The 24,000-nt window shown below is 42.7% G+C and overlaps 1 protein-coding gene across 2 annotated transcripts in view; it reads right to left on the bottom strand.

The window, feature by feature from the left end:
- Positions 1-49: 49 nt before the first annotated feature.
- The window catches only part of mcu (mitochondrial calcium uniporter), a 63,250-nt gene continuing 39,299 nt past the window's right edge, over positions 50-24,000 (bottom strand). For both annotated transcript variants that reach the window (XM_022192356.2, XM_022192355.2), the window contains exons 3-9: positions 9,551-9,614; positions 7,554-7,724; positions 7,071-7,175; positions 6,047-6,207; positions 5,299-5,502; positions 4,049-4,165; positions 50-3,866 (exon numbers count right to left, since the gene is read on the bottom strand). In XM_022192356.2, the coding sequence (XP_022048048.1) occupies positions 3,786-3,866; positions 4,049-4,165; positions 5,299-5,502; positions 6,047-6,207; positions 7,071-7,175; positions 7,554-7,724; positions 9,551-9,614 (903 nt within the window). In that variant the 3' untranslated portion in view covers positions 50-3,785. The remainder of the gene's footprint in view (positions 3,867-4,048; positions 4,166-5,298; positions 5,503-6,046; positions 6,208-7,070; positions 7,176-7,553; positions 7,725-9,550; positions 9,615-24,000) is intronic.

A 24,000-nucleotide genomic window follows, 5' to 3' on the forward strand; every position in this document is an offset into this window, starting at 1 on the left:
ATCATTTCACCAGCAGAGCAAACGGCAAAAACTTCAGCCGCACCACTGGTTCCAAAAACTGGATAAGGATTTTATTGATAATTGAATTACATTTCTCTTTTATACATATTTCATAAATGATACAGGATTTTACATTTTTCTTTTTTTTTGCCAACATTACAGCATCATATGTCAACAGAAAAGAAAAATAAAGGCAAGAAAAACAAAAGAAGAGGTCAGAATGAAGTACAAGATCTGTTCAATCCTATGTTCTGCTTCACTCTTTAGGCATTTTAAACATGTCGTACTTTAAGTGCACGCAAAGAAGATATTGAAAACTTGAACACACATTCAAAACATGGAACAATAATAACAATGTGTCTTTGGAGAAAAAAGGGTCGACAGAGGGACAAGAAGAATTGGAGGTGTTCCCCGACAGGCTGAGAGAGTGCACTTCTCCCCTGGACTCAAATCCAGGACAAGAGGTTGTAAAGCCTCTGCTATAGGTGCACCGCGGATGGAGGGTGTTTTTCCATTTATTGGGGAGTATGAATGGACGCTGAGGGAGAGGATTATGGGAGTAAATAAGGTGAGGATGGGAGTGAGGTTTGAGCATTTGGTTGGCTGGGATTTAAATCAGATTTGGCAGGGCAGGTTCTAAAGACGCAGCCCTGTCCACTGCCCTTTATAACTAGGAATCTCTACAAACAACGTTCTTAAATTATCTTTGCACTTATTTTTGATAAATCTTTATTGTTTTTTTTAAGTTTTACGTAATTTCCCATGTAAACATACATTCATGCAACACCCTCTTTAGAATAAAGTTTCCCTATATTTGATATACTTTTGTTTTTAAAAAATAGACAAGAGAAAAACAAAAAAACAAAACTCAAAGGCAATAAACGGTGGATGGCGTGATAGAAAGGAAGAGGTGATGATGGACAGAAGTGTGGTGTAGAAACAGCAGAGGGGAGGACTGGACTGCAAACAGAGGTCTGAACTCACCTTCTACAGTACATCTCCAAGGAAACACCGATTTCTCTTCGTGTGTGTGTGTGTGTGTGTGTGTGTGTGTGTGTGTCGTAGTGTGTGTGAGCTGGTCTATTCAGGAAAATGAATTGAAAGCTCATGACGGCTATGAAGCGGGATGAGGGTGGAATTGATTTTTGCACCTATGACAAGCAACAATTATTAGCAAAGGATTCATGAATACGGTGATCTGCACTTTGCCCCCAGCACATGCGGATTCGACAAACATTCATGGCACACAGTAAAACTGATTTCCACTTCTACACATTCAAATTGAACCATCCTTCATATGATGGTTTCATTCAAAACAAGCCCAACCTTCTCTTCTGTTCATTTCCCATCGTTGCCGTTTACCAGATTGCTACATTGTCTATAGAGTTAATCAATAATGATCCAAAAGGCACCATTTTCCTTGGAGATAACACACACACACACACACGCACACACACGACAACTCACACACTAACAGATTAAACCAAATCCTGGCTCGAGATCTGCATGGCTAACTTTTGATTTGTTCGAAAATCATGCATTTTAATATAAAATCTGCAGTTAAACACAATGATCTCCTCAGTAGGATTCGGCCAGCTGTTCACACACACACAAGCACAAGATGAACCAGAGTCTGCAGCGTTTGCAAGGACGTCATGTCATTGTGCTTCCCCTCTGCAGAGGTGATCTACAGTGACGAAAAGAACGCTTTGAGAACTTCGTTAGAGAGACGAATGGAACCGGAGAGAGGGCCGCCAATCCTCACACCCTGAACAGAAACCTATGTACAGCTGAGAAAGGTTTATTTGGTGACCATCCCAAAAGTAATGAAAGAATCATGAAGATGAGCAACACAAATATATGGCTTCGATAACATCTGACCGAACGAGGAGGGGTGAGACTTGAGCTCGATGTGGATGAGACTTCAGCTAGATGTGGCAAAGAAAAGTGTCCAATTTAAGTACAAAATTGCAATAATGCTCCTACACATTCACAAATTTCTACTGAGGGCATACCACAGCATGCAGTCTACCCTGCCTTGCCATCGAGGGAGCAGGGGGGGAGGGGCGTTACAGCAGCAGTGGGAGGAGAAAACTCTGGCTTAATTTCAGGATGGAAAAACCTCTACGACCTCAATGCCATGACACTTTTTTTTTTGTTAGATGTAGCCTTCGTTTCATCAGTGAGACAATGATATCGTTTTCACTTGGACTCTTCCGTTGAAAAGGAAAAAAAAAAACAAAAAAACCCACGCTATTCAGAAAAGCGTTACTGAGCTGCAGGCAATTTGCAAACACTCTGCTCCATTTTTTTTTAAAAAGTCATTCAGCTAATCAAATATATATCATGCCTGTGGGTTCGTCCGAGTCAATGGTCACTAAACATTTGAGCGCTGTCATTACGCTTCTGCAGCAATCTTTGCATTCATGAGATGATTATAGAGGTCAAGCGCGGCATTATCCGCATTGATATTCTGTGGTCAATTCCAATCTAAGCCGTTTTCACCCCGATTTGGTTTCATCGTTGTTTCCCCCCTCTTTGGTGGCCATGCACAGGAGCCGTACAGCCAATCTGAGCGTAGCTACTGTGAAATCTACTGTGCGCATTTGCCATGAAAACTTCTGAAACAGTTCAAGGTAGTAAACGCAAGTGCATGTGTAGCGGCGGCTCTTCATGGCAGGAGATCTGCAGAAGGGTGTGAATGAGTTTCTCGTGAAATGACGCTTGTAAGAGAGCTCCTCCCCCCACTGAAAGAAACTAGCCTCTGGTCATCGGTTTATTTGATTGTATACATATATATTTATATTTTTTCATAACAAATATACTATGGCTTTCAAAATAAAAAGTGCCAAAATATTTTTCTTGGAATAAAAGAACACACAGTGATGTTGTTGTCGGTAGTACTCTCATACTTGCGCAGGCCGGGCAGCTACAGGACATCAACAGGACGAGGAAATGAGGCGTCGCCATTCCTGCATCCTGCGAGTGGAGACGGGCTCCTGACAAAGGTCACGCTGGGAAGGACAGCTGTCCGTCACCTGGAGGAGGCGTGGCTCAGAGAGGGAGAGGCAGCAGAATTCGGCCACAGGAAAACGAAGGTCTCCCTGAAGGTGCGACTGCAGTGAGAACTTCCTTGTAAACTTGTCCCCTGGAGCCTGCACCGACCAAGAGAAGGTGTGTGTGTGTTGACAGTTCGGCTGCTAGAGGAAGCAGGGCTACAGCGCCGTGTCGACCCGCAGAGTGGCCAGGGTCGGTGTCCCAGTGTAGCCTGAAAGTCCCGCACACATGCACACTCAACATGGCTGCCCCTCTGCGTGTTCCCTGTCCTGGAGTGTCTAGAGGTGGGATCATCTCACCCCCGGAGTTACCTGCAGGCTGTCCCTCCGTAGACTGGAGGCACGTCCACAGTGCCCATCTCAACGCTATAATCACCGTCTTCCTTTTCGTCCTTCTCAACATCCTTCGGCTGTGAGAGGTTTTCAGTTCCCAGGTTTCTCACCATCCTTTTCTTTTAAATCATCTTTTAGCCGGTTTTCACTTGCAATTCCAACTGGAGATTTCAGTCAGGAAAATAAAAACAAAAACAAAAACAAAAAAAAGGAGAAAAAACTAACTCCCACAGCCAATAAAGGGATGGGACTATTGGGAGTGGGAGGAACAGGAGGAAGGAGGAGTCTGAGGAAATAATTGGGGGTAAAAGGAGAGAGCGAAGGGTGCCGGACAGCAGGAGGGAAGAGGGAAAAGAGGTTTGTAGGAGCTGACAGAGGAAGGAGTCACTCTACGCATCAATTTTTACTGGCGGTGAGCTGCTGAACTGGGAGCTGGAGCTGGAGTGGATCCCGTAGACGCTTCAGATCCAACTCCACCTGGAGAGGGTAGAGGGAGGGAGGGAGGGAGGGAGGGTGGAAAACGTGAGACCAAAGTATGCGGGGAATAGCACAGCTGTTACAAATCCAAGTATTGAACTGGAGAAAAAAAGAATCCCCTTGTGTGGCTGCAGTTCTCATTTTACATCACAAAACAGCCAGCTTTCACCAAGCAACTGTACCTCAGCAATATCATCCTTCAGCTTGTTGTACTTCTCAATGTCGAAGCGTGTCCTTTTCACCCCCTTGTGGAAGAACAGCAGATACTGCCTGTCTCTAGCGTCGGGATAAACATACTCCTGCAGGTTATGGAGAGACACAGATAGAGCACTTTGTAAGAGGAACCAGTTTATCAGATATCGTCCGAGTGCTGCTTTCCAGTCCTAGAGCCAAAATCAGGCTGCTGAGAAATTCCACATCAAATGGACTCCACATCCTTGGAATTAAAATTAGTGGTAATTTTTGAGCGCTGAATTAAAATCTGAAGGGCAACAATGTTAGAAAATTTAAAAGTACCATGACTTTTCATTACTGTGCTGCTTTGTTGACGGGTTCCTAAAAGAGTTTCTGCATAATGTTACAGGGCAGTTTCCTTGACTAATGCATCACATTATTGTGTATGACAGAAGTGCCAAAAACAGACCCAATGCATTTACAAATTCATTAAGTCCAAGGTAATTTATTTTCTCCCACCAGCAGTTTGCAGGGAAAAGTAGTAAATCCTCACATTTGAGAAGTTTTTTCCCTTTAGCCCTTTAAGCTTCAGTCAATTCCAGCCGTTTTCAGTACAAAAAATCGCTAATATTCTATTTTTAAATAAAAAAAATTACGAAAAATACGGGGAATATTGGACGCGCATCGGGAGGTGCATTTCCTTGAAAACGACCGATTCGGGGATTTTATACCGACTTCAGGACATGTTTTGGACAAAATAGTTTCCTGGCTTGTGTCATCTGATGTAAAAGGTTGGATTATAGCCGTTTTTTGTGGAATCTTTTTTTGTGTGTGTAATAATAAACCCAGAAATGTGAGTCGCGCTGTGTGCTTTGAAGCCGTGTATAGAGAACGGATGGATGAATATTTGTTTTTGTCGGACAAATGTGTTTTTCTCACCCGCTGTGGTAATCGCATCTGAAAGTGGTTTATACCGGCGGATTCATGAGAATCTAAGCTTTCCATCGGTGTATAGTGTTTGTATAATCGCGTTTGCACCCGTCAGACATTCCTGAAATTCCTATGCAAATTAGTAGGTGTACCGCTGGCGGTACACTGAAGCTTAAAGGGTTAATAGGTGGCTTAACTGCTTATCAGATTTAATGTTGATCCATTTTTTGGCAATCCAGTGACCAAAACAACAGTGGAAGACCCTCAAACTTTACTTCATATATTATTATATGCACATGTGTATTTGTACTATATATCTGTGTCTTACCTGACGTGTAAGAACGAAGTAAGCGTACATGGCCATTGCAGTGCCATAAGTGATAAAGTAGGTGACCGGCTCCATGATATCCCAGGAGTACTCCCACCAGGTCAGCCTGGCCAGGATGCCAAACTGGGTGGCCATGTAGGCCATGCCACCCCACAGCACCCAGGTGGTGCGTCGCTCCGCCTTCTTACTCAACTCCTCCCTCACCTAGACAGAAGGCACAAAGAAAGCAGTCAGACATGTCCTCACAGGCAAAACAAAGGGAGGTATTATTTAATAAGAATCTAGCAGAAAAAAACAAGAAGAAAAAAATCCCATTATGGATTTTCGGCACAAAAATATTCTGCAGTTGTTGCTGTCTACAGATAAAGACTTAATTATGACAAGATTAAGTGTTTTGTCTCATTTCAGAGATAACAAAGGCTTGATAGCCACTTAGTCATATCCGTGATGGCTCAACTGTGCAGTCATTTTTATCAGCTAAATAAAGACAAAAACATATTTTACACAAGTGACACAAAAAAAAGGAAATACAGACAGGGTTGAAATATTCTGACCATCTACCGCTGGTCTTGTTCTGCATAGAAAAATGTGGAAGAGCATAATTTGATTGCAAGGACACATGAGTTTTACTTTTTACTTTATTTGTCTAACATTTGTTTGGGGTACTTAAAAACGGCGGCAATTTGTGGGTGCAGCAGGAGAAACAACCAAAATTTCAGTCTTGTCAAATGTGTAAAGGGAGGTAAACCTTCTCTAGGGGGCGGAGTTGAGAGTTGAGGTCCTCCAGTCGTCCAATCAGCTCACGTTCTTTGCTGAGTTGGTGCTCCTCGATGCGCAGCGTGGTGTAAAGCTGCTGCACCAGGAACTTGACATCATTCAACCTTTCTGCCTCCTCATGGGGCAGCATCTCTGATGGACAGACACAAATGAAAACAGGCGTTAATATAGAACAGGGTAGTAACGCAACTACATGCGTTATTCTAGGCATTATAAATAACTGCTATCCTATTTTTAAAAAAGATTAGGAGACTAAAGGTTCAATTTGAATTTAACTATCATCTTCTAAATTAAGCACTTATCAAGGTACACGGGTAATAATATTGCTGGTAACACAACAATGATAAAAACACACACACCATAAATTAATTTGCTCATGAATAAAAAAGAAAGTAATAAATAAAGTAATCCTGTAACCTTGATACACAAAGAAAGCAAGTAAAACCCAGAAGAGCTCAGAAGGCGACCCGCAGAAAGCCACCACACTATGCTGAGGTTAATGAATAAGGACCCTGTAACAGTGTTTTTACACTGTGAAGGCCGTGCTGCAAGTTTAACCAGCCACAGCCTCCACTTGGGAAGATCTACAGGCACAAACAGGGGTGAGGAAATGAACCAGGCAGCCACAGACTAGCATGCCTCGGGAGATCTGCATGAAAGCCACGTGAAGGGTGAACGGGTTCCAGCGAAGAAGCACATTTGAGCTTAACTCATGGAACCAAACTTTATGTTGTCATTAAGAGCTTTAATGGCAGTTTGCATCTAATGCATTTCAGTGAAATTATTGAACATTCTATCAAATCTCTTCTTACTGCTATAGATGAAGCGTCTATCGCTGTTTCACATCGCTATTGTTTTATCACCAAGACCCACTTAAATACAACCCACATGCTGGAAATAAAAACCACGACTGACTCTTAGCGGTTATGGCTCTGTGAGGGAATGACTCAGAGCAAACAGCACAGGCTCAGCCTCTTTTCATTGCCAGTTCTCACCTCTCCTTGGTGGCCGCACGAGGTGTTCTGTGTCATTAATGACGAGCTTGAAATCATCCAGCAGCAGGATGTCTATACCTGTGGAGGAGGCAACCCTTGCTCCATCTGGAGAGGAAGACAAATGGGAAGGAAGGCATTAAGAAGGATGGAACACTGATGGGCAGCCACTTCCAACACAGTTCACTTCTCCTTAATCAGGCTTGTTGGTGTCTGATTAGTGCAAGAGGTAAAAGCAAGTGCATTCATGCACAACGAGTCAGATTTTAAGTACAAGTTGTGCCTGTATAATGAACCCTGAGCAGAGCGTGCCCTGAAAAATCTTTTCGTGATGAATGCAGTGGTATTAAATTCTGGTAGAAAGCCAGAACTGCAACACTTAACAGCCTCAAAATACACTTAAACAGAACACTTGAAAGCATGTAGCGACGTGTGCATGTGTAACCCTCTCAGCCACAGTGCATATTCTCGTGTTTGTGTGCATACCCATGGAGTAGATGGCTACCCGGTCAATGCCTCTGTCCTCTGCCTGGAGTTGTTGCAGGAAAACTCCCACACAGTCACTGAGAGGCTTTAGGGTGAATTGGCAGCGCTCTCGCCTGGATGGCAAACTGACTGAGATCACCGGCAGCCCGTTCTGATACACCACTGTCACCTCTGGAGGGGTCACAAACAAGAAAACAGAGGTGAGACAAATGCTGCAAAAGCAGAAAATGTAAAATGTTTCCCTGAAATCACAAGTGAGCCACAGGCAAAAACTGAAAATTTAGCAAGGATGCATAAGGAGCAGTTTTTTGCTTGTTTTGCTCAGTACTTGCTCGACTTAGCATCGTCTGGACTACTAGCTTTAAGACATATACGAAATCATGAGTTACTTATTCATGCTGCTACATTTACTGGAATGGAACTTCAATGTTTGTGTGGCTTCTGGATCCCTCCTACATAACACTGCAGATCTATAAGCTATCTCTTTTTCCAATAAGTAAAGCATTATTTTGACAGACCACACAGAGGAGTGTGGATATCAGCAACAAAACTGTCAAATTTGGAGAAGAATGAGCAGCAGGTAGTTTTAATGTTCTTGCAGATGAGCGTATACTAAACATTACTGACTTTTTTTTTTGTCAAAACAAACCTTCCTTCGACTATCCATTCCTAAAAAAAAAAAAAATCAATACAGCATTAATTTTGCTAACTTTTTCCTCACAGTCCTGTCGTCAATTCTTTGATGTTAACTATCGGAACTACTGTTACTTCTTATTCCCACAGAAAGGCTTAAAAGACTTTTAATTGATGCTGTTGTGGTGAGACTGACAATCGAAAAAGCCCTTGAGGTTCACGTTGCAATTTTTCGAGATTTATTCATTCCTTGGCAGGTTTTGGTTTATCATAACAACACAAAAAGAGAAAATAAGAGGATGGAATGAATCAGTGCACCTGGGACTAACAAAATAGAGTCTGACTTTATGATTTGGAGCGTCTTTACAGGCTGTTTTTAAGCACTAACATAAGTCATTTTGGTCCCACACAGCTGAGCCCCTGTTTTGCTTAGTAGCACTTTCTCGCATACTAATAACGTTCTACAATACAGCTTTATTGGTCCATGACCAAACTATAGGTATAATGAAGCTGCACAGCTTATACCATTATCATACTGAGTGGCCTCTAATAACAGAACCATGAATCAACGTAGAAGGCTGCGGGCCCATAGAAAAGATGATCCAAGCTGCCTTGTTGCTGCTGCACCCAAAACCCCTGCCTCCTGCTCAGGGCCACTGCAGTGAATCAGCAGATCTCTGCTCTGGCTCACACAAAGCAGTGGAGGATCATCAGCTGGCACAGGCAGCCCCAGCTGGGCCCGTTTTCAGGAGTGTCTTGCAAATGTTCAAACACGCTGTGATTCAGACTTTTCATTTTACAAGAATTCTTTTGTCACAGTAACACTCTGAAGCCTCGCCTCAAGTATCTGAGATGCTCTTCTCTTGCACATGTTCCCTTTGTCCTCCGCTATCCTGTCATCACAGGCACATTGGTGAAAGTGTGTGGATCCTGCGCCTATCTCTGCTACAATCCCACAGCCATTGAGGCTCACTTTAAAATCAACTCAGCTTGTTCTGCAATGCTGCTGCCTCCTCGTCTCATCTCCCCAACCGTTCTCTTCCCTCCCCTGTTCTCGCTCTCCGTCCCTCCCTCCCGCCTCTCACTCAGATGAGCAGATGCCACCCCGAGACAGATTCCATATTAATGACTACTGGCTGTTAACTCCAAATGAGCCTCTGCTGTCTGATCAATGCAGAATTTCGCTCCGGTGCAGATTTCACTTGTCTCGGAGAAGAAGCAGAGGCTGGTTTCGTAGTTTTTCTTTAAAAAGGGAAACCCCTGTTACAACTCTCATGGTGAAAACTAAACATGCTGCGAGAACAGTGCCTGGATTTTCCGGGTGGCATCTGAGGTGAGTGGAGTTAGAGGAGGTGAAGACTTACCTTCTGGAGCAGTGGAGGAACACAACAGTCTCTGGCCAGGCCATGAGGGGGCGCCCCTCCAAACCTGCAGAGAGGAAGAGCAAACTGGTTATGCTGGTTTTCCACAGCTTGACATGTTCTTTCAAACAAGCTGAGGTGACGAAGGAAGTGTGTGGCACTCAGGAACATGACACCACCTTAATCTGTGCCATTTACTAATCTAATTATTTATTTCCAAGACTGACAAAAGTATCATGTTACAAAATGGCATCCTCTGGTGTAAGTTTATAGCAGACACACCCGAGATTAAGCTTCGCAGTCACAGAAATATTTAGAATCCGGACAAAGAAACCACCACAATGGGAGACACAAACAAAAGGCAGCCAACTGTAGACTGAATGACATCAGAGTAGGCTAGTATCAATTTTCCACTTGTGTCACAGTCTGGAGAGATTGAGAGGAAGGCAAACACACATGATAAGTTGGAGAAACCTTTTGTCTCTTTGTTGCTGCTCTATGCAGCTAAGAAGGACTGTCTGTATGTGCTAGACATGTTTCAAACTGAAGAGCTTGTTTAATTTTACGGTGAGCTGCTACTGAGCCCTGGGCAGAAGACGACTGTCAGATCTTCTCATTCTTAAAAAGAGCATATGAGGGTGAAGATGAAACATTGGAAAAAAGCCAGCAGAAGTGCCAGAGGGGGAAAACACTACTTTTCTGATTACAGTTTTGGTCGTGTGCACAAGCAAAAAACAAATCGCGCCTCTGTTTTGCTGCTGACTTGCCCTCACATTTAGTGCCAGGATCTGTGCGTGTCGTGACACTGCAGTGCTCTTTAGTGAATGCATACTCTGTATATATATATGTGTCAGGGTAGAGACTGCGATTTGGTAGAGTTGGAGTTTCTACCAGTAGAGATTGCGATTGGAGTCTCTACCAGTAGAGTTGGAGTTTCTACCAGTAGAGTTTGCGATTGTAATCTCTACCAGTAGAAACTCCAATCCTACCAGTAGAGATGGAACTTTAAATCTGGCCCCTGCCCTGACCCCTGACCCTAACCTTAAAAGTCTAACCTTAGCCCTGACAAATCTCTACTGGTAGGATTGGAGTTTCTACTGGTAGAGACTCCAATCGCAATCTCTACTGGTAGAAACTCCAATTCTACTGGTAGAGGTTGCGATCGCAATCTCTACTGGTAGAGACTCCAGTCGCAATCTCTACTGGGAGAAACTCCAACTCTACCAAATCGCAGTCTCTACCCTGACATATATATATATATATATATATATATATATATATATATATATATATATATCATCACTGAACCTCATACGCATTCATTAACCCTGTAATTTCTAGAGGCGGAGGACATAGTTCTCGCTGACTGCCTCAGTTTCCAGCAGGCCTCCGTCTGATGTGCTCACTGTGTGTACAACTCTTGTGATATCAGATTTATGCCCACACTCTCTGACCCATACTGCGGCGAACCACAACAGCAGAGATTCAAAGCTCTCACAATGCATCTCTTCTGACTGTACACTGGCAGCTGTGCAGTGAAAAGATATCTCAGAGCAGAGAGGAGTTTTATTGTGTGTGCATCTACGTGTACTATATGCTGTCACTGCAAGCAGATGCTTTCTAAATCTGTAGAACAAAGTTAAGGCCAAGCTTTGTGGATACTCATCGACTAGAGCCATCATGATATCTGATGCTCATGACACTACTATTGTGGCCAAAAGAAAATCATCACGATAATGATAACATTGCTATCTCTAAAGCGGATGTATTAAAAGAATAATGCCATCATCTTCCACTTTGTTTGTTGTGCGTTTTGTTTTTTATCCGGCAAATAAATTAATCGGAAAATAATATGAGGTGAAGAGAAAGTCTGTTCTGTTGCTGTCTTGTTGGAGTGTCAACCAGATGGTTACTGTCACTGAATTATTTACAATGGTATCATGTGTATTATTAACATTACATCAACATTGACTGTTCATAAATATCATGGTTACTGTCAATGTTAGAATAAGACCACACCACTAGGATCTACTAATTATAGTGTTTCTATACTGGACAGCCAGCAAATGGTAGCACAGCTTGTACTAGACTAGATTTAATTATTAGTCACCAGTACACATATCCAGGCCAATTCTGTGATACAGGCCATAATGTTTCACAGTTCTGTAGGCTTGTCTAGCACTTCTAAGCTTTACGCCATTTGTTTTAGGTTTGTTAGAGTCACCCCTGTGTCACAAAGTTTCCTCTGATTGACAGAACGTAAATATAAAAATATTTAGTGCTTAGAGAGATCCTGCAATGGGAATACCTGTAATCCCAGCATCAAACTGAGACACAGAAGCTCCGACTGAGCTGCCAATCAGCTGCTGCCGTTTGATTGTCTCGCTGTCAATCAGGGAGTGTGACTGTCAATCAATCTGCAGACTTGTCTAATCCGGGCGGACAAAGCTTTCAGTCAGACAGTTCAAACAAGCCAGACCACTGATAATACAAGTGACAAAAGTGCTGAGGAGATAACTTAACTAAAACACTCACAGTTACCGTTATGTGTCAACAGGAAACGGCTGTGAATGTTCAACAGCAGAACATGAGTGACGTTAATTAGCCTTTATGTAGACCTGAACTTGGACCTCAGTTTCGGTATTTTCACTACCAGGGCATCTGCAATGCAACACAACACTGTCCACACCTCTCTGAGGGTCCACAGATAGAAGCCCCCTGAACGTTCACTATATTAGTTATGGTCTTATTAAATCCTCAAGAGCAAATCGATAAACTTTTTCCTTTTTTTTAGCATTAGAAAATGCGCAGAATGGCGATGAAGTCGTAAAACATTTGTCAAAGCAAATGCCACCACTGCAGCAATTATGCAGGACCTCTAAAGTGTGTGCGTGTGTGCTTGTCCAACTATAATTGTGAAAACCAGTTTGAGCTTTAGACCATCAGAGTGAGGACATTTCACTAGTCCTCACTTTCTCAAGAAGGTTAACACCAGGTTTTAATGTAAAAGTAAGGTTGAGATTTGGCTTAGGAGCTTATTTGTGATGATGAAGGTTACAGTGAGGACCTAAAGAAAGCAATATGTCAAAGACTGTCCTCACAAAAATATCCATACCAACACATGTGTGTGTCTTAAATTAGTTTACCAATTGCTGTCCCATGGTACCAAGAAGAGCCCAAACAGCGATTAGACTGCTGATCAGATAACATGCTGAGAAAGGAGTTTGGCTGGTCTGGAATAACTGCACAGTCTGCAGAGAGCAGTCCAGCACTGCTTTGCTCATTCATTAAGTTCAGCTGTTTGAAGCCAGGAGGAAAGATTCCATCGAGATACCCACAACATCGCCGTCACCAGCCCACGCACCCTCACACAGGGCAGCAGCACAAACATATGCAAATAAGGCACTGGCACGTGTGCACATCCATCTGTAGACTGGCATGTACGTGTGAATGTACCTCTGTGTGTTTGCAGGTGGTGTGGTGTGTGTGTGTGTGTGTGTGTGTTTGTGTGTGTCCACCCGTCTGTTCACCAGCCTGTTTGTCAGCGGTAGTTGCAGAGCGGCTGAGCAAAGCCCCCACTCCTCCCTCCCTCGGCACAAAGCCACTGAAATGCTGCCTGAAATATTTAACAGCGTAGCAGCAGTCAATAGCACAGCAACCTTGGAATCAATGTCACACGGCCAAGAGAGCGAGAGAAACAAAGGAGCAGGCATCGAGGATGATGGTGGAAGATGGACAGATGAGCCGGAGGGGAGAAAGAGGTGTGGAGGGATGGAGGTGGAAAAGAACGTGAGGATAAATGGAGGAGCAGCAGGGGAACGATAGAGATAAATGAAGACTGGAGTAAAACGGTGTGAGTCACGAGTGCGCTTGCGTTTCCAACCATGTGCTGCATATACTGTACCCTGCAGCAGACAATCCCTCCCCACTGAAACGTGACTGTAGTGATGGTGTGTACAGCCGAGAGGGTGGCAAGAAAGAGAGGGAGAGAGAGAGAGAGAGAGAGAGAGAGAGAGAGAGAGAGAGAGAGAGAGAGAGAGAGAGAGAGAGAGAGAGAGAGAGAGAGAGAGAGAGGGAAGGAAGGGATGAAGGGAAACTGAGGCGAGTGGGGAGAAAATACAAAGCCACGAGTGAGAGAGGGAAAACGGGGAGGAGGGGAGAGAGAGGAGGAGAGGGGAGGATTGCTGATCACTGCAGTAAAGGAATCCCTCGTCTAGAAAGGGGGGTTGCCCCTCGAATTCACCCTCCCTCCCTCCCTTCTCCTCTTCCTTCCTCCCTCCCTCCCTCCCTCCTCCATCTCTGTCTAACTCACACTGAATCCTGATGTGCTGGTTTGATCTCCTTTCAATTCTCATCTGCACTGCGCTTAAACTTCCGCTGCATTTCATCATATCCCATGTGAGCATGTGTGCCTATTCCTTCAATTAAGAAATACTCCGCAATTTAAAATCTCTATCACAGTGTAGCAAATGCACAGCAAGAAGAGATACAGTAGACTATACCATATATACTGTGCAAGATGAAAAAAAATGATAGACTAAGGAAAATAAAAGGCTTCTTTGTGGTGGTCTTGGCTGTGCGCTACACACTGAGCCCTTCCCTCCTCTTACATAGTAACACATACAAGAGGCATTATATTGATCTGCAGTGATTAATCATCCTCAAACACTGTAACACGTACAAGAAAAGACCACACCTTCGTACTGTATACACACCAGGGATGGAATTAACAGACATCTGCTGCAGCCCTACTTACTATCAATATCTCCTTTATGTGCAACAATTTCAATTTGTTGCATTAAATTCCAGGAACATAATGATATTCTTGTTCTCATTCCAGTCCAGATTATGTATGTGGAAAAATGTGCAAGATTTATTAGCCTCCTCCTCCTCAGGCTCACTCGCACAGATTCATAAACTGTTAGCAGAGACGCTTTGAGGGTGGATTTAGGCTACTGCCAGCCCAGTGTTGTTCAGCCAAAGAAAAAGTCAGCAAATTGGGTTATTTTAAGAGCTGTGTGCAAAGTGACAAACTGTATTACGGTCTTGTTATGTTAAATTTTCTATCTGACTAAACAAATGCCTAATTTGCATACAGTACATGAGCAGAACACAACAGTTTCTGTCAGACGTACACCCACACCCTGTCAGATGAACTCAGCCATTCCCAACATTTCTCCAAAACTGCTTTGGATCTCAAAACATTAGCCACATATGCGTTCTTTAATCACAATTACCCTACAATCTTTTCACATACACCATAGCAAGCACAGGAACACCTCTTGGAATAGAATGACGCACCCCTGGTTAGGAATCACAGCTGTGAGCGGACCGCTGCTGCTGCTGCTGCTGCTTTTAGCTCTGTTGTTATGGCTGAACCTGAACACAAAATGACACAGCAATCTAAAAACCTCTTCTTCCTCCGAACACATCCTTTTAACTCCAGACACACCGCGGGGAAATTATGGGTGCCAAGAATGGCTTAAAGTGAGTCCGTGTGTGTGTGTGCGTGTGTGTAAGTACTGACACCAGCACTGAGGAATAATGTTGCCGACATAATTCCCATTTCATGGTGTCCTTCTGGGGGTACTGGAAACCTCTGTCATTTATCTCCACAATGACGGCATCCATCTATGTGGTAATGCACTGTCGTGGGTCATGGCTACAGACCAGATAATGCTGGTAGTCACACACTAGTCATTCATGAAGTTGTTCATGGATAAAGAGGTTCATCTACATCTCAGTCCATGCCAGCAGAGCATCTTGGGCACCGCTGCATGCATGCATCTAAATGACATTTTAATATGATAGTATTAGACACGCTTAAAACCTTTGTAGAGGCTAAGCCGAGGTTTGAAGGCCCTGAGGTGCTTCATCAGGACTTATATAAGTGACGCGCAGAAAACTTTACTGCATCTGATGAAGAGAGCCTGAGACAATAGCTTGTGAGATTGGTTCCTACCTATAATGTAGTGCTCATTGGCTCCTACAACCTTTATTCATGTCCAGTTCCATTCTTTTAATTTCATTTACTGGTAGAAGTAATACGGTTAGGATAGATGTACAATCAAAGTCACGGGGATCACTTTTCCAGCGACTGAATCGTTTGGTAGGTGAGGTGGGGTCAAGGAGTAGAGGAGGAGATCGATCATATTACCATGACAGACCAAGCTGGGAGAGGAGCATGTGGTTAAGATGAGGCCAACAGGAGATCACTGTATGGAGAATACACTATATGACAGATCAATAGGAAGCCAGTCTGGAAGATAGGATAGACGGGGTGTTGAACGCATCCCATCTTTATCCAAGAGGAGTACCCCTAAATTCGATTCCTACTAAGTCAAAACTCCACATCACTGAGCATCAAAGCATAACAGTCATGAATATGTCCCCATCTCCACCACCCACGATCCACATTCTCTTTTAGTTGTAAATTGAGCCTTTAAAGAACAGAGTTTGCAGTATATCACCAACAATCAGTTGTGACACCCCGCTGACTCAACTTTGAGGAGCATTTCCATGCCATTTGTTAGAGAAGGCGAATGAGGTTTATGAGCTATTAAATTGAAAGTGCACCACATCTACTATCTTATCACCTGCTGGAAGGAACGTGTGTGGACAATGATCTCATTCGTTAACCCGCTGAGATGAGTTTTATTTTTGTATCCTTGTGTTTCTGGGTTTTATTACCCTTTTATAGCACATTTAGAGACTGCTGAGTGGGACAGTTTAGAAACACTCTCTTGCTGCTCTTATTTCCAGTAATGTGCAGTATTCTCTATTTTTTCTACCATATATTTAAATAACAACTGAAGTGCATGAAAGCACCATTTTCCAAATGGGTATTTGGAAACTTAGATGTAATCCTTTTTAATACTTACAAAAGGAAGCAATTTAAAATGTATGCAATCAGAAACCTTTTCAAGCACTGGATTGAATTCCTGTCTTCTCAAGTGATGACAAATATTGTTTTAATATACAAAATATTCAATACATTCTGTGACATTATTAAAGGTTAGATTAATCAATCCTAAACTTTATATTGATTGATTGATTGATTGATTGATTGATTGATTGATTGATTGTGTGTTCACTGTGGATTTCCCAGAATCGAACTTGATGTTTTCTGTTTTTCAGGCCAACAGTTCAATCCCCAAAGAGAGTCAGCTCACAGGGATATAAAAGAAATAAAATCAGCAAACAACATTCTTCAGAAGTCTGAGCCAAAAAATGGTTGGTGTTTTTTCTTGATAAATTCGATGCACAGAAAAGTATTAAACAGCAAAAAAAAAAAAAAAATGTAAAAAAATTGCTGTTTCATGTCTTATAGATTATTCAGCTGGGATGAAAAAGGTCATATTGTGTGTGCGGTATCGCTGATGTGTCCAGTTTCTATCTCGCTACTGTGCTGGATGTCGCCTCCTCTCTCGCTATTCTGCTGCCGGGGCGAGCTGCTGTCCACTCAGCTCCTCCCGTCTCCCCACTGTGGGGTTAACAAGTAAAGAAAAAGCACAGCTGCGCCCGTTTCAAGCACTCCCAATCTGCTGCATGCACACACCCACGTCCTCCGTCCTCCCACAAACACAGAGCAAAGAACACGCACACCTAGATAAGGTGCACTCAGCAATCGCTCCAGAGGAAAGTGGATTTGAGAACAGTGTGACAGTAATCACTGTCATTTTCCTTACGCCTCAGCGCTGACGAGCTTATGTAAGGAAAGGAAATGCTGCCTTTTCTCTCAGCTGTGTTCCTCGCCTGGTAAAAGCCATTAACAGATGCGCAATCTGCAGTCACATTCTTGGACGCCACCGTATTAAGTAATCTCCGCTCCCACACCGAGAGGGAAGCCGTGACAGTAAACCCGTATCTGATTGCTCCACTGCAATGCAGAGTTGACAGTGAAAACAACCTTCCCTTGATTAGGCTATTTAAAAACATCAAAACCCAAAATCGGCTACAGCACGATATAAATAATTCCAGCTTAATCTTTCATTCCATTTCAATAAACTGTCTTTCAGGACCTGGACATGCTGTGATGAATTAATTGCAGCTCGTGGCCTGCCTAATCCATGGGATAACATCTCAGCTGTGAATGAATCCCTTTTTCTGTTGGACACGTGGGTCGGTTTGACCGTCATACCCACAGCACCCCCCACTCCTGCTCGCCTCCCTGGGACCAACAACACTGGAACCTGATGCATTATTAAACAGAAGTGCAGGCTTTCACGCCTGTGCTTAGAAGTCAGGCAGCACTTGGCCATTGTGCTTCACAATGCTGCTCCTCGAAGGATTCAATCCAGCTGAGGAGCAACATCTGCATTCTTTGGGACGATTGTAGGATCAAAGCACGGCAGAAATTGAAAACAGTGTTTGCACTGATAACTTGTATAGATATTGTACATACCTCTATATACAGGAGGTGTGCGTATGTGTGTGTGTGGTCAGTTTGCAGGCACAGTTAGGCCCTCTTTGATTGCTCATACACCAGATGGCACTAGCTGCTTGTGTCAGTATTAATTTTAGTCACGCAACACTCAGCCCCTACTGTAGCCGACTAGACAATGGAACCTCTCCTTGCTCTCTTTATTTTTCCCTCGCCCTTCTCAAATTTAGCTTTGCTTCTCTTGACATCCACTGAGAATCGCAGACTAGCATCTGAGGGACGTATTCAAATCCAGCCTCACCCATGCACAGGAAACACACACTGATCTTGGTGCTCTGCGCCGATTAAGCTTCAAGAGTGTGAAAAGGTGGAGGTCTGTAGCTCCTTCACATCACACACACCAATCAATGCTGCTGAATAAGCAGTGTTTAGTTCCTATCCTCCTTTGTGTTGCATCTTCCCACATCTCCACCAGTGTATTGGGAATCCTTAATCTCCATCCACAGTGTCTATACTTCCCATCATTATAGTTATGCTGCTGGCGAGGACACCTCTGAGAGCAGAGCTACATTTTGCAAAAACATTACCTATTTTTCTGGATGCATTAATTATAGCGGAAAATAAAACAGTTGTTTTGAATTGAGAGGTAAAGTACCTCCCATTTGTTCTCTCTAAGACAGCGCAGCGATCCTCTGTGGCCCCTACACTGCTTGTTCCTACTGAAGATGCTTTAGGCAATGGAGAAACAGCGATATTCTCCAGAGGTTTGTGCAAATGTCTCGCTACAGGATAGTCTGTCATAATGGCAATATTTCTGTATACGAGATGTACAGTTATGGGAGACTAGAAATGGAAATGCACTTTTCTGACATTAGAGCATGCAAACATTTGATCCTCTTGAAACCAGCAGCTATAAATAACGGTGATATGCTCAAACATATTACACACAAAATTGAAATTGGAAAATTTTATAATTAAATTAAATTTTAGAAAACGGATCAGACTAATAGCAGGTTATAATTGGCTTTATCACATCACCAAATCTATGAAATTAGAATCAGGGACTTCAGATTAGTCTCCAGTGATTAGAAAGTGCTTAGGTAGTGACAGGTGGAATTGGCATATTTTTACCTCTGACCTCTATAGCGCCTGATGTTCGCTTTGCTATTAAAGTGTGTGGATGCAAGTGACGATCTCAAATGACTGCTTGTTTGTCAAGAATCGGCCGCTTCAGCAAAGTCAGTTAAATAGCAAACAGTTACTGCAAAAGAGAAAAAAAGAGTTCTCCAAGGTCCTGCAGGCTTTTCTTGCAGGTATCAGTCAAAGTGCAAGCTTGTATCATCCGACAGAAAGACATTGTACAAATTTAACTTGCATTGGAGGTGTGCCAGGAAAAACCCTGAAATCAAATTTACTTTTTACCAATTAACATTTAGGGCCCATGCTTAGTTTTGGAATAATGTGCTCTGAAGCAGAAGAATCAAAGATAGAATTTTTGGACCACACTCACAGTACACATGTCTGGTAGAAACCAGTGTTGTGGTTTCATTTCCTCAGAGACTGGGCAGCTAGTAGTCATTGATTTATAAAATTCTGCATGATTTAAAAGAGTGCCTGAGGATAATGTGAGGCCATCCGTCTGGGAGTGGAAGTGGAATCAGAAATGGACCTATCAACAGGATAATCTTAAGCAGACTTGCAAATCCGCCACGGATGGATATGGAATAGCCTAGTCAACAAAGGCACACTGACAAACCCTTTGCAACTGAAGGAATATTGCAAGTAAATTAAAATAGACCTAGACACCTATGATAAGCTGCTAAAGGTGACTGGCAATGCTAGTTTCTGATTCCAGAAGAAGATTGGATCTATTCATGTTGATTTTCAATAATGATCACAGAAGTTAAGTCCTTCTGTTGTTCTTCAAATAAGAGAAACGCATGCTTGCTTGTCTAAATATGTCAACAAAGAAGACAATTTTCCGTGGGATGTGCTTATTTTTTCACATTATCCGAACTGTTCCATCAAAGAGGCACAAAACACAATTTTCTGTGGCAAAGATATTCCCTCCAGGATTCAGGGTTCACGATCACTTATCAAAACCTGCACTGAATAAAATAGAATGTTCAGTGCATGCATTAGTACTGGGTCATCGCCACTTTATCTCTCAACAGTGACGCTTCGGGGTGCAAGATGTTCCACTTTTCCTTCTGCCGCTTCATGTCTCACCGCGCTTTCATCCCCCAAGTTACGGTTGGGCAAATAGCCAGATACACAAACTTAGTACCTTGTCACTCATCTCATAATGGTAGACTAACAGTTTAATCTACTTGCAGGACAAGTTTCGACATCTTGCTGTTGAGGCCGCAATCCAAGCACTGCCGAGCATTTCTCACCATTCTGTGCACAATAATTTGGAGTTCTGTTTCTTAGACTAAATTAAGGCCACCTGCTCCTCCACTGTTCCCATAATGCTCTGGTTATATACAATAGTTAAGCGAGTTGTGCTGTGGGCTACAATTTGAGATTGTTTTTGTCCTACATTTAGCCACTGGCATTTCCTTTTTGCAATGTACCCATCAATGCACTGACAGCAATCACTGGATGTAGAAGAAAACCTAAAAACTTGACAACTCCCAGGTAAGCTCCGGAGCTATGACGAAAATCATCCTTCTATGATTTCAGATATCTGACATTTAATTCCTTGGAGTAATGCTGTCACACAGAATCTTAAAATTATGCATATCATGTCTCTGGGTTCAGAACTGACTGAGATGTGATTCCAGGAAGTACACATTTTGACACATAATATGGAAATACCTTATTATCTTCCAAAATCTTTGTGTTACAGCTACTGCTGCAGCTCCAGTTGTTAGCCACAGTGACAGACAGGACAAACTACAATACCTGACTTTACATTCTTTGCAGAACATCAGCATGCACGTGTCGCTTTCCCTCAGCAGGGTTTTTGTCTTATGTTTCCTCCTCAAGTCTTCCGGGCACCTAGGCAGGGAGTCTCACAGTTTGAAAACTGCAAAATCCAACCATTAGACTAATCAATCATTGAAATAATTGGTATTAACAGCCCTGAATTTAAGTTTTCAGCACCATTATCTCTCCATATTCCTTTGCAACAGCAGTTACATGAATGCTAATCAACAGCGTTCACCCTCAACCCTAAAGTCTTGACTATTTGAAAAGGTAAAATAGACTCAATGCTTTCACTGGGCTTGTTCAGGTGAAGGCCTGTCTAATTAAATGTCAGCTGAGACAAAACATGAAGTGAAACTGAACAATGAAAATGTCAATTTAAATTTCCAAGCAGCCAGGCGGTTATTAATCCAGACTCAGCTTGCTGGGTTTTTTCCCCCCATACTGTTTGACTAATAGGACAGACCGGTGTGTTAACCTGCAGTCACTGAAACGATCCACCTGGTCAGATAGATAATAAAGTCTCCTCCTGCATACTGAGAACCAAAAGAGGATCTGAGGAGGTTGCAGTAACACGATTATTTAGCTGCTTCCCTAAATGGTCAAAAACCGCTATTAGAGTGTTTTACTAGTACTCCCTTGATGCAGAGCTGACCCTGAACATTGCGTCTCTGCTCTCTGAGTGCGTGTGAGGTGACATTCAGGGCAGCGTACTGTATCTCACAAGCTGCTATGAATTCCTCCCAAAGCAGCATCTGTTATTTATGGAGCGCAGGCCTGGAAATGCTTCTTTTGAGGAACTTTGACTGTGCCTTCCCTCTGTGAGTGTCTCTCCTCTGGCCCTCCATGCCTTGAACATGATTCGAGATGCGAAAGAACAAAGTCCATTAAGAAAAAGCTGTTAAAACTGCCCAGAATATCAATGCTTGGTCTTACCCAGCTCAGCGTTCAGCTATCACGCTGCAGCATTAGCTGCCTCGGCTAATCAGTGGATAGTCCACGGAGAGCACTAGAAAGTCTGGAAAACTGAATTCACAGAATAGTTCCCTCTTGGCTGTGTCAGCAAGCCTGTCTGGGTTTTACTTTGCTCTGGTATACATGCACATATGGCACGTTCACATGCCAAAGAACTAGGCTAATGAATGCCACTCAGACTCGACCAGATACTGCTCAAGGGAAGCTGTAGCACAACAACCAACTCATATGGCTCATAGTAACACACAGCTCACCTTGTGTGGATAATTCATGTCGCAATTCATCGATTTATGTATATTTATTTATTTACTTACCGCTTTCAATCTCTGATAATCCCCAAGGTGGATTCTTTATTCAGCCTGTAAGCATGACGAGTTTTCTGGCCAACACATTGGTTGCCAGTTTGTACCACAGCCACTCTGACTGCCCAGCCCTCTCCTCGGCCTACTGAGGGTGTAGACCACCATATGCCTCCTCCACACAGTCACCAGCTACTCCTTAGATTGCACAGCAAGGGGTTTCAGTGGAGGAACGTTGGGTTCATGGAGGCTAGCTCTGTCTGCCCGGGAGGTTCAGCGGAGGCATCACTGCCAAAAGCTAAATCCTGCTTTCTCTGGTGACGGAGACATCTACTTCTACACCACTAAGCTATTTTTCAATGTACATAAATTATGAAGGAAAATAATGTTTCCTCTCACAGAGAAAATAATAAATGAAGCTGAACCACTGGCCCCTATTTTGAAACAGAAGTGAGAAGTGGAGGAGTGATGTAGTCTAGAGTACAGCAGTGTAAATGTTCCTCCATGGAAAGATTAAACCAGTATTTACTGATCTTTATCACACAGTGGTAGTAAAAGCTACATTTATGACAGCTTACAGTAGAGAGAGACTTAACTTAAAGACCTCAACTTTAAATATTGTATAAAGTCATCTGTGATGATGTGAAACAGAGATGTTTTTATTTTATCACTATACATTAAGAAAGGGTGATGTCATTATGTGGCTCATTTTATAAGAACGTATAATTGAACTTTAATGTAGCACATTGTGATGTGACCTCTGCTTTATCCTTAGTTAGGCTTAGTGAAGATGAAATCAAATTAGGGATGCACGCAGATAGCAGCAGCATCATTGGTTCTAGCCATAAAGCTTTGAAATGGAAAATCAACCCAAAATGAACACCTGTCAAGCTAAAGGTGTACAGTTTGAAAATGTTGTATAAAAATTAATATGCTGTGTTTTCCATGGAGACTAAACTACTTTTCATATTGTGAATGTGTACCTCTGAAAAATGCTGTATTTTGTCTGCATTTGCCATAATAAGAACAGACATGATAATATGTAAATTCCACTACAGGAGGGACTTACTGTTCTCTGCAATTAGATGGGAAATATATGTGCGCTTTAGGATTGACTGATGTGTTTTTTTCATTCGTCTCAGGGAGACCAATATAATTGAGCATAATTTTCAGATTGTGCTCAAACATATAGAACCATTTCAACATTTTTGACATTGCTTAACACCCCAGAGTGACTACATATAGAAAGGGAAGCCTTTTTATGTGAAATTCATGTAATTTTTTGGAAATCAGTTTTTAAAAAAACAATAACAATAACAATACTGGAAATCTGTACACTGCTCATTATCATATTTCATAATCAGCGAGGCCAATAATCAGTTGATCCACAGTGCATATATCAGCATCAGCAACATGCCATAATCAGTTATCAGAAAATATTGAATATCATGCATCCCTACATTAGATCGGTATAAAAATGATCTAGTGCCAACTCTTGACTGACGACTGTTCACGGGGTGATTTTTCGAGAAATACTGGGTTCTTAGAAAGACAGCAGGCCTAGGACTTTTTCTGTTGGGTCCTATTTGTCAGATTGTTAATATCAACAAAAACTTCACTCCAGGCATTTCACAACAGGCATCAAATATTCAGAGGACTGGTGCCGTGGGGCCGTGTGGGGAGCAGCTACACTCTCATACAGACTTTGGACAGTTTCCTGAAAGTGGGCCAGTTTCTGTGAACCGTCTGTTATTGTGCCCACCTGCAGGGCTCGGGGAATGGAAGTCACAGCAGTCGAATAAACAGACACCCCAGCTTTCAGATCTCAGAGGGTTCTGAGCAGCACATCCTGCCTGCTTGCGATG

This window comes from Acanthochromis polyacanthus, chromosome 15, assembly GCF_021347895.1.
Source record: "Acanthochromis polyacanthus isolate Apoly-LR-REF ecotype Palm Island chromosome 15, KAUST_Apoly_ChrSc, whole genome shotgun sequence".
In the NCBI taxonomy this organism is placed as follows: domain Eukaryota; kingdom Metazoa; phylum Chordata; class Actinopteri; family Pomacentridae; genus Acanthochromis; species Acanthochromis polyacanthus.